Source organism: Canis lupus, chromosome 14 (genome assembly GCF_003254725.2).
Source record: "Canis lupus dingo isolate Sandy chromosome 14, ASM325472v2, whole genome shotgun sequence".
Lineage (NCBI taxonomy): Eukaryota > Metazoa > Chordata > Mammalia > Carnivora > Canidae > Canis > Canis lupus.
This window is the reverse complement of record NC_064256.1, coordinates 573,016-584,493: the sequence shown is the minus strand read 5'-3', so window position 1 is coordinate 584,493 and position 11,478 is coordinate 573,016. Positions and strand designations below refer to the sequence as shown.

Here is an 11,478-nt window from a genome sequence, read left to right as displayed (position 1 = left end):
GTCAAACACATGTTTGCCATGTGACCTTTCATCCTACTCCTAGGTATTTACTCCTGAGAAAAATAAAACTTTGGTTCAGACGAAAAAACACGCACACTGAAGTTTAGAGCAGCTCTACTCACAATTGCCAAACACTGGTAAAGACTCACATGGCCTTCAACAGGAGAAAGGGCAAATGAGTAACAAACATAGTGCCCCCCTGCGGTGGGGGCAACAAGAAGGAATGAACTATTGATAAACACAATGATTCAATGAAGCTCAAAGGCATTCTGCCAAGTGAAAGACAGTCTCAAAGCGTCGCCTAACACATGATTCCTTGATATGACATTCTCAAAAGGACATTACTGAGAATGGAGGACACACCAGTGGTGGATGAAAGGAGCCACATAGGGAGGCTTTTGAGGTGACGGAGGAGGTTCACAAGACCAGGGTTCTACACATGTGGTGAATTTTCATGAAACCACACTCACAGGACTTGCATCCAGGATGTATAAGGAACTCCTACAAATAAAAAAATAGGCAAAAATCTCAATAAAACAATGAGTAAAACACTCAAACAGATACTTCTTTTTTTTAATTTATTTTTTATTGGTGTTCAATTTACTAACATACAGAATAACCCCCCGTGCCCGTCACCCATTCACTCCCACCCCCCGCCCTTCTCCCCTTCCACCACCCCTAGTTCGTTTCTCAGAGTTAGCAGTCTTTACGTTCTGTCTCCCTTTCTGATATTTCCCACACATTTCTTCTCCCTTCCCTTATATTCCCTTTCACTATTATTTATATTCCCCAAATGAATGAGAACATATAATGTTTGTCCTTCACCAACTGACTTACTTCACTCAGCATAATACCCTCCAGTTCCATCCACGTTGAAGCAAATGGTGGGTATTTGTCATTTCTAATAGCTGAGTAATATTCCATTGTATACATAAACCACATCTTCTTTATCCACTCATCTTTCGTTGGACACCGAGGCTCCTTCCACAGTTTGGCTATCATGGCCATTGCTGCTATAAACATCGGGGTGCAGGTGTCCCGGCGTTTCATTGCATCTGTATCTTTGGGGTAAATCCCCAGCAGTGCAATTGCTGGGTCGTAGGGCAGGTATATTTTTAACTGTTTGAGGAACCTCCACACAGTTTTCCAGAGTGGCTGCAAAAATTCTCAACAAGATACTGGCCAATAGGATCCAACAGTACATTAAGAAAATTATTCACCATGATCAAACAGATACTTCAAAGTAAGAAGATACACAGATGTTATGAGAAAAAGTGCAAATCAAAACTGCAGTGAGCCACCACTTTGCACCCACTAGCAGAACTAAAATCAATGTGACTGACATCAAGACTTCTGCTTCCATCCCAGGCAGAGTAATGGGGAATGGATTTACCTTCTTATATAAAACAACAACAAACAACAGAAAAGTAATGGGGAAAATACACGAAACCACAGGGAATGAGTGTCAGCCATTGTAGGACAGTCATCCTTAAAAGACGGATAAAAAGCAAGGTAGGAATTGCCAGGCCAATGGGAAAAAGTCCCCTATGCCACAAGGAGAAGGACCCAGCCCTCCTGGATAAGGAGAGAGTTGGGGGTCTATGAATCCAGATTGGCTGGAGCTCATAAAACAGAGCACCAGAGAGGACAAGACCACATGGACAGCACTCCCAGGACCTGCAGAGTGCTCCTCAAGTCATCCCTGGGTGCTGACCAGCACATGTTCTACTAAACATACAAGAAAAATACTAACAATTCTCCACAAACTCTCCTAGGACATTAAAGAGGTTGTGATATTCCTAAGGAGTCCGTGTGGACCAGGATTATCCTGATGCCCCAATCAGACAGATATTATAAGGAAAGAAGATACCAGACCAATATCCCTCATGAACATAGATGCAAAAATTCTTAACTAAGTTTTAGCATTTCCAATTGAACAGTATATAAAGAGGACAGTACATCATGACCAAACAGGATTTATCCCAGGAATGCAAGGTTGGCTTGATATTTAAACATCAGTTAATACCATTATGTATATTAACAGACTAAAAAATAAAAAATAAAAACCATCAATTGTCTCAATAGATGAAGAAAATCAGTGGGCAAATTCTGACGTTTGGATAAAAACTCAGCTCATGAGGAATACAAGGGAACTTCGTCAACCTGATAAAGAGCATCTATACAAAATCTTCCACTGGCATCATATCTAAATGAAACAGTGCATGCCTGTTCAGAATCTGCCCCTAAATCAAGAAGAGGGTCTGGTTATTGACCCTATCCTGTCATTTCCAGCTAATGTAATAAGGCAAGAAAAAGAAATAAAAGGTATCCCAAATTGAAAGTGAGATAGAAGTGTCTCTATTCACAGATGACACCATGTCTGTGTAGAAAATCCTCCAGAACTTATGAAAAAAAAACCAGTAGAACTAACAAGTGAGTTTACGAAGGACACATGTTCAATGTACTAAAATCAGTGGTATTTCTACATAGTAGCAACAAATAATGGAACTGGAAATGGGAAGAAATGATACCACTTAAAGTAGCACCTAGCCTCTAGACTAAGAGTGGGGAGCTGTGAACAGGTGGAAAATTAGAGACAGGGGGTGATTGCTGAGTGGGAGGCAGGAACACATGCTTTCCTGACTCTCCTGGACCAGCCTGGCAGCTGGAAACACTGTCTTCTTGGGCAGAGGAGGAGCTGATGGGGAAGCTGGGCAAGAGGACCTGCAGAGCAGGTGTGTGTGTGGGGCGGGGGGAATGGAGCTTTTCAGGACACATGTCACCAGATCCCATTTCAGCTGGAGAAGAGCAAGGTTGAGGGAGTGGCCAGTGGAGACACTGTCAGTCCCAGCCCTGGGCCCTGACCTGCCCACCCCTCCTGACCCACTGAGCCCAAAGCTGAGGTGTGGGGAGGTGATCCTGCTTCCTCAGCCCAGGGAGCCCCAAGGTGGCACTAGGGGTGCACACAAGAGAGTCTTGGGTAGGGGGAGTCAGACATTGCGGGCAAGTCATGGGCAGCACAGGGAGGACACCACCGCCCAGGCCGTGTCCTCATTGGACACTGAACACTCACCTCACGAACCTCAATCTTGACCCCCGGGGTGGCCTGAGCTGTGACTCCTGCCCTGGGGGTAGTGACACCACGTCTAGAGCCATCTCAGCATCACGCAGTTCGCAAGCCACACCTAATGTGGGCACCACTGTTGCCAGGAGGAGAGTGTGCCACCAGGGGGCAGAAGGGTGCTGAGCCTGCTCCATCTACAGCTGAGCCCCAGGCCTGCAGGCCCTTTGTGACTCTGGCAGCGACGCCACCACACCTCCCTCAGCATCTCCACATGGTGGTGCTGTCGGCCCAGAAGCAGCTGTCGTGGTCAGTCCAGCTGACTCACGTTCTCCTCTTGCAGGTGGGTGAGCGAGGACCTGGTGCCAGCATTCAAGCCCCCCACACACACACACCTTCCTGGCCTCCAGGACAGCTGACTACACTGCGCTGCTGGCAGGACTGCAGGACCACTCTGCTGATTTTTACCCCATTCTCTGTTTCTTCACTGTCCTAAGACTCTCCCTGTGGCTCCCTGCTTTGGGAAGCAGTTGATGCCGAGATCCAGTGGCTCTACTTTCCAACTGCTCTGGGTCTCCTGCCCCTGTGGCTGGGTGATGCCAGCATGTCCAGAGCAAATGCTCCTTCAGGGACAATGCACTGTGTGGCTACTTGGGGAGCTACAGCCTGCTGCCCCCCTTCCATGACACTGGGATTCCCACATGACCAGGCCACTTCCGTCCATCCGAGTGACCGGGAACAGCAGGCTCAAGTACAATGCAAACTGCAAGGGGCACAGGGTCTGCCAGGGACCTGCAAGGTGGCCCTGTCCTAACCAGAGCCAGGGGCAGGAGGCTGGGCAGTGAGACACAGGAGCCAGGGTTGCACAGCCCAGAATGCACACAGGAGTCCAGCTTCGGACGACATTAACTCACCAAGCCTCTGAGGGCAGCCTCCCATGGGACACCCAAAGGGGCAGGCTGGGTGGCTGCTGATTCCCCAGCACGAAGCCATGGTGGTCGCTGGAGGAGGTTCCAGACACCCCCAAATGCAGTTCCCCTGTGCAAGGAGAGGCTGGTCCGGGCTTTGGTCTTGGCCCAGGCTGGGGGAGCGCCCATCGTGGAGGATAACTTGAGATGATGGACAGGTTGGTTCCCAGAAGGACCACCCCACACTTCGGCAAGCTCCCAGTCCTGGGGAACTCCAGCGCATGGGGAGAAACCACATGGATCATACGTGCTCCCTGCGGGAACACGCTCCACACACACCCTCTCTGCCCCACCTTGAGGCCCAGAGCCCCATCACTGGCATTCAGACCTGGAGGGACTTACTTCTGAGGCTAACATAATCCAGAGACACCACCACCACCACCCTCATCCTGCCTGGAGTCTGTCTGGGGTGTGAGGAAAGTTGGCAGTGAGCTGCTCTGAACTTCCTTGAACGTGGCTTCCCAGGATGCCAGGCAGGGCTAGGACCCCAGGGCACATGGCATCATCACTGTGCTCAGAGGGTCTCAGAGAAGTTGTCTGATGGGATAGCTTGCAACTACAAGGAGAATGTTCTGGAAATCAAGAGCGAGTAAAATTTGACCCAAATCTGGGCTGGAGAGGAGGCTCTTAGAGCACAAGATGAGAGGGAACGTGGCCCAGTGTGACGGCAGACCTCCCCTCCCCCAGCCCCTGCTGGTCCTGCTTATAAGAACCATGGTTCCCAAATGGTGTGCCAAGGCACACCAGGGCACCCCAGCAAGTCCCCAGGGCACTGCAGACCCAGAGCTGGGGCATTATCCATGGGAGAGATGCCTACGGTCTCTGCTGGGCCCTGGCTGCTTCCACAATGAAAAGCCAGCAGCAGTGACATGAGACGCTGCGGCAGACACAGGAGAACGGGTTACACATTGTGTTTCTTTCAGAGACCTCCTGAGTCCTATGTTCAGTGTTGGACCAAGTGGCTGCTGAGTTGGGCAGGGACTCTGGGACTGGGTTCCGCGAGAGGTGAGGCAGGAAAGCAAGTCCAGCTCTGGGTGTGAGCACCCGCCCTGACGAGTGGCTGTCCCTGGGTGATCCCCAGGATCCCAGGCCCTCCTCTCACCCTGCCCGTGGCCCTTCCCCTGGCTGCCCAGACCCTCCCTGCCAGGAAGCAAGTGAGTAAACAGTAAGAACTGACCCCGGACACTCGGCCACAGATGGGGCTGCCTCTCTCACAAAGCAAAGTGCCCCCCATCTGGGCTTCCAGAGCTCCTGGGACGTGACTTCTTCCCCCGGGGGCCTCTGGGACTCTTCCACCCAGGTCACCCATTCACAGGGAGTCCTCAGGCCAATCTGTCCTCTGTGAGACAGCAGGGGGCACTGCAGGAGGAAGGGTGCCAAGGCCAAGGCAGGCACCTCTGGAGCAGGGCGCCCAGCAAACACTTACCCAGCTGCCCTTTACCCTCCTGAAGAATTCCCATCTGGAAGTCAGGAAGCTGGAAGGAACACCATCCCAACCCCATGCTTCTGGGGTCTCAGGAAACAGACTCCGGAGCCTTGAGGACACCCAGACAATAAAGCAGGACCCCCTCCATCCCTCCATGTGAGCCCCCACCAGGCCAACCTGCCCTCCAGGGTCCTGATCCCCTTATCTCTGTGCTCAAAGGCAGGGGCGGAGGCTCTGACTGAGACCGCAGCAGGGGAAGGAAGGGCTCTGGGAGCCCCCAGCCCAGGGCCACCACCAAAGACATGTAAGATGCACATCCTCAGGGAACTCCACTGTCTCCCCCTGCACCACAGGGGGCTGCTCAGCTCATGCTCCCCTCCCTGTCAGTCACCTGCACAGCAAGGCAGGGACGAAAGAGGGAGAAGCCAGCAGCACACCCAGCCCCAAGGGACCTGGCAGGTGGGGCAACTGCCCATCAGCTCCATTCTGAGTAGAGCCCCCCTGGGCTTGGATAGCTTCCCCGTTGTGTGCGCAGAGCCAGCAGCCACTGGGGGCTCCCCATAATGGCTCTAATTCCCTGGCCCCAGAGCCAGGGCGGGGGGGGTGGGGGGGGGGTGGGGAGCCTGCCGCCTCAGCGCAGCCCCCACTCCACTCACACAGCCCAGGTCTCCGGTAATGCGATAATTGGGTGGGATTTTCGCTGAGAGAGAGGGAAAGTCCAGAGGAGGGGAGCCAGCTCCCTTCCCGCCCACCTTGTTTCATTCCAGAATCTTCTCTCCTTCCCGCTGCAGGTGGGGGGCTTGCAGTGACGGAGAAAAGGGGGGGCAGGTAGAGGGTCCGGGCATGCATAGACTTAACTGGATCCCAAAGGCGGTGTGGAGGAAGGTTTCCTTGAAAGAGAAGGACTCTAACTCTGGGAAATGAACTAGGGGTAGTGGAGGGGGAGGTGGGTGGGGGGTGGGGGTGACTGGGTGACGGGCACTAAGGGGGGCACTTGATGGGATGAGTACTGGGTGTTATTCTGTATGTTGGCAAATTGAACTCCAATAAAAATAAATTTATTTAAAAAAGAAAAAAAGAAAAAAAGAAAGAGAAGGGCTCTAGCTCTGTATCTGGGAAGGGACTCCTGACACTGTCACCCAGGTGACCCTGGGACTGCCTCTCTCGGCAGATGGGGAAACCACAGTGGGTGGGGGCAGCATGCAGTGGGTGTGACCCGCCCCTGGTTCTCAGCGCCAAACCTGGAAGCTCACTAAGCCACCCCTGCCTGGAGAAGCGGCCACATGCCCAAACCGTGGCCTCTCCATGGGGCTCCCACGGTGGACCAGGCAATAAGGCCCAGCTTGAGGGGACTCATGGGGGGCAGGGGGTCCACAGGACAAGAGACACCAGAGAAGAGTCTGGAGTTGGGATTTCAAGCTGCAGTTCTGCTTCCTTTACCCCACCGTGGTGACACGAATTCCTGCTGTGCTTCGCGGAGACTGACGGTCGCCTCCCACCACGGGCAGGGCGTGCTCAGACCCTCTCTCACCTGTGCCCAGGGGAAGCTGGGAGAGTTCAGGATTTGGGTCTTCCCTTCCCCAATGAAAGTCCCCCTGGGGTCCCTCGACCTACCCCAGAATGTGCAAGCAGGGCTCCCGGGACTGCCGGCGGGGGCGGGGAGGGGGTTGGGTACTGCTACCACTCTTTGAGACTTTGGGTAAGTCACGTTCCCTCTCTGGTTCGCCCTTCCCCCACACTAAAGCGTAAGGCTTACCTAAATTGTCCGAAATCCCTCTGGCTGAGGAGACTAGCAGAGCTGGGCAGACCCCGGAATTGGAGGTCTCAGAGCGGGACCCGTGGCTACACTGCCCTCCCCGGAGGCGCCACGCACTGGGCGTCCTCTCTCCTGGTGGGGTGTGGGGGACAAGTTGGAGGCGTCAACACCTGCGCTCCAGACAGCCCAGGTCCCCATCCCAGCCTTCAGATAAGGGGCTGCACCCTGGCCGCCCACCCAGCCGCCGTCCCCGGGACAGGCCGCCTTCAGCACCGCCGCGGTCCGCAGCGAGCGGCGCGGGCAGCTCGGTTCCCGGTGGACCAGCCGAGAGCAGCTCGCGCCGACCTGGCCTCGGAGGAACGGGTCCCCGTGCCAAGGAGACGGAAGAAAGGGAGTGCAGTCCCGCCACTCTGAGAGCAGGAGGGCGCGCACGGCAGAGCCGCAGTGGGAGCGCGAGCGGGAGCCAGACAGAGCGTCCGGTGGCGAGCGCGGGGCGCGCGGGGTTCCCCGCCACGGCGCGGTCCTGGAGCTCGGAGGGGACGCCTGCGGACCACCCCGTCCCCGGCCTCCGCCGGCCGCCCAAGCGGCCGCCCATCTGGCACAGCGCGGCCCTGGGAGCTGGCGCACCCCGCGCACCCCGCGCTCCCCGCAGCCACGGGAAGGGCCGCAGCCGCCGCCCCCGCCCCAGCTCCAGGGCCCCGCCCGCCCCCTGCCCGCCCCCTGCCCGCCCCGCCCCGGCCCCGGCCCCAGCCCCAGCCCCGGCGGGCGCCCCCCGCGGCGCTGCCCCGCCCCCGCCGTCCCGCGCCGCCCCGGGCCCCGGCCCGCCGCCCGGCCGCCGGCCCACCTGGCGCAGCGCCGCCCTCGGAGTCCGCGCACCGGCGCACACCCGCGCACCCCGCGCACCTCGCGGCCGCAGGAGGGCCCAGCGCCGCCGCCCGCCAGCTCCCAGGGCCTGGCCGGGTCCGGCGCCGGTGCTCTCGGGGTGGACTCCCGGACCTCCGCGTTCTCCCGCCCGGCGATGGCCCTGCTCGGATACTTCTTATTCCTCTACGGCCTGAAGCAGGCGCTGGGCAGCTACCCGATCTGGTGGTGAGTGAGTCTCCTTCGCGTCCGCCTGGGTCTCGGAGGTCCCCTCGGGCAGGGCCCCGCGGTGGCCCGGAGCCCGCGCCCTGCCCCTCCGGCTCCGCGGGCGCGGGCGGCTTGTTTTCCTTGGCGGCCACTTTCGACCTGTTGGGGCCGGGGCTGGGACGCGGGTGTCGGAGCTTCCGGGGACTTTGGCGTCCCGGGCTTGGTGGGGCCCGCCGGCGTCGGAAGGGGCGCAGCGCCTGGGCAGAGGCGGGAACGCTGTCCGCAGAGACGGCATGAACAGCCAGGCAGCCTGAGGCCAGAAGCCAGGAGGGCGAGCGGGTGCACCTCCCCAAGGACCGTGTCGCACGCACACACGCGCACACCTCGACACAAAGTGGGTGAGACGAGCCCGAGCCGCTTGCGGCGGGCGGTTGCGTAAAGACAGCAGGACCCGCCGGGAGTGGCGGCCACTGGGGCCAGCGCCAGCCCTGCCGCCTCCCGGCTCTGTGTGTGCGCACAGGGAGGGTGTCCCGAGGGGCCTCTGCTCGCAGCCTTGGGCCCGGAGGGAGGGCGAGGAGGCTCCGAAGTGACGAGGCTGGGGGCCGCGCCCTCCGCCCAGAGCTCGCACACTGCAGGGAGACCCTAGCAAAAAAGAGTTGAAGGTGCCGACCAACCAAGGGCAGGTCCGCAGGGTCTGCTGCACACAGACGGGGTGGGAGTGGGGCGAGGGGGAGTCAGGGCCACCCTCCCCCCGGGTATCTGATTAGGCAGAGGCCCGCCAGCGAAGGTCACGCAGCAGCGGGGTGCCGGGTTGCGCTGGCGGAGTCCGGAGACCTGACGGTGGTGGCTGAGGGGATGCCTGGAGCTGGAGAGAAGGTTCCCCCACACATGCCTGCTGGGGAGTGCGCGCACACATGTGCACACAGACACACACACACACACACACACACACAGGAACCGGCTCCGACGGCTTGCCTGGTATTATAATAATTACACCGAGGGGAAGGGGGGGAACCGAGCCAGCTGAAGTACATCTAATCCGATAATAATTTTTCTCTCCGAGATGGTTCGGGAGCAGGGGCGCCGCGGGTCCCGATGCAGCTGGGCGGGGCGGGGCGGGAGGGGCGGCACAGGCCGGCCCAGGGACCTGGGCGAGGCCCTTCGGGGACCCCGGCGGCCTCACGGCGCACACCGCACCTGCAGCGCCCCGTCGCTCGGAGCGTGGGCTGGGGCGGCGGTGCCTGCGGCCGCGGGGGGGTACAGTCCGAGAGAGCCCCCGGCCGCGCTCCGGCGCAGGCTTCTAATTAGACTCTGCCGCCGCCGCATTCCTGGGCGCAGGAGGAAGCTCCCTTCGCCCCTGCCGCTGCTCCCAAAGGGAAGAGCCCTGCCACCAGCCTGCTGGCGACCTTCCCCACACCTTGGGATCTGTGTCCTGTTGGCCCTGAGGCTCCCTGGCCTTGACACCCCCCACACGCATACACACACAGGTGTGCTCCTCTTCGCACCTGGGCTAGGTGTGTTCCATCTGAATGGGCCGGCACATGCTCCAGTGGACTGGGTGCAGCCCCGCATTTTCCAGGCAGGTGGGGAGGAGCCCTTGCACTCAGCAATTCACCCAATCCCTGTTTGGCCCCAGAGAGAAGGGGTGCCATGGAAACCCCCCTCAGTGATTCTGCTTCCTAACGAGAGGCCCCTGTAGCACACACCAGCTCAGGGGTGCACTGGGGGCGGCTGGTTTGGCCTCCTGTCTGGCCGCAGACCAGCTGGACAGGAGGGAGCCATCTCTGCACCGACTGCAGGCGGAATGGCGAGGAGGGCACACATGGAAAGGCTCCGCTTCAACAGCATCCAGCAAGGGAAAGCCTTCCTGTGTTCACATCCTACCTGGCGGAGCTTACCCTGGAGGCTCCTCCTTTCCCTGCCCTCCTCCCCGTGGCGCTGAGGGTCTCATCTTTATAACTTCTCACCTTCACACCCAGCCTCCCTAATTGGTTGTGGTGTTTCATCCTCTCTCCCCCACGAAGCTATGCCCCCCCCCCTCTGCACACCTTGCATATAAAAGTGAAAGTAACGGGGGCTTTCTCACCTGCGGGAAGGATGAGGAAACAGCCCAAATCGGGAGTAATTAGGCTTTTGATGTTGGTGTGGCTCCTGGTGGGAGGGTGGAGGGGGAGGAGGAGCCAGCGCTCCTGGCAGCTGCCCTGCAGGAATCCCAAGGGCCACCCGCTCCCCAGCACTCGCGGAAACATCCCTCACCCGCGGTGCCGGGGCAGGTCCCAGCCCAGCCTCAGGGACATGCAGACACAGTCCCAACACCTGATGCTGAGAGTGTGTCTCTGGGCTCCTCTGGGCAGGACCAGGGGGACTGCAGAGAAGGGAGCAGAGCCTTGACAGAGCTGCACACTGCAGGCTCCTCCTCCCCTGGGACACCAGGATGCTCAGAGTTAGAACTGCAGGAGGGCCCTGCAGATGCTGGATGGCTTCAGTGTCGAGGGGACGCGCAGAGCACTCAGTAGGTGCCAGCGCCCCATGGTGCACTCTGGGCTCCCTCAGCCTGTGTCCCCGAGTCTGGGCAGAGGGTGTCTTGTAACCCCCTGGGCCCAGCCTGCCCTTGCTGCTGACCCCACACCCTCTCTGCCCTGGAGTTATAGCCCCAGTGGCCAGCGACCACCTGGTTCTCCCCAGCACAGCAAGCTCTCCAGCACAGAGGCTGGGCCCTGGAGCAGACAACACGGGGACTGGCCCAAAATGTACCCCAGTGAGGCCCCCCCAGGTTCTTCCTCAGAGGGCCTTCTCGCTCCACCCACCAATGTCCCCCATGCACTTGCTGGCGGCAGACTCCCAACTGGAAGGAGCTCTGGCCCCAGGAGGGCCTGCTCAGCAGCCAATGCCTCCACCTTCCAGAGCCTTCTCTCTGCCTGGCCCTCCCCCCATACCGCCCCTCTGGCCCCCACCTGGGTCTCCTTGTGCCCGCGGTTTGTGGGGTGCAGGTGCACCTCAAGTTCAGGTAGGTGGCTGGCCAGGGGCATTCTGGGGGTGCCCCTGAGGCACCAGCCTCAAGGGGGCAAAGAGGAGGGGTGAGGGGTTACCTGTGTCAGGTGAGTGGGACCTGAGGGCTGAACTTCACAGGCAGCAGGGCCCACGGACAAGACGCCCTTCCTGAGCTGCCCTGTCTCTGGTGAATCTGCACCCCTGCACC

At 58.8% G+C, this 11,478-nt stretch overlaps 1 protein-coding gene across 1 annotated transcript in view; it reads left to right on the top strand.

Annotated features, from left to right (window-relative positions):
* Window positions 1-8,107: 8,107 nt before the first annotated feature.
* WNT3A (Wnt family member 3A) overlaps window positions 8,108-11,478 on the top strand; it is a 46,237-nt gene continuing 42,866 nt past the window's right edge. The window contains exon 1 of the mRNA XM_025454916.3: window positions 8,108-8,300. Coding sequence (XP_025310701.1) covers window positions 8,230-8,300 — 71 coding nt within the window. The 5' untranslated portion in view covers window positions 8,108-8,229. The remainder of the gene's footprint in view (window positions 8,301-11,478) is intronic.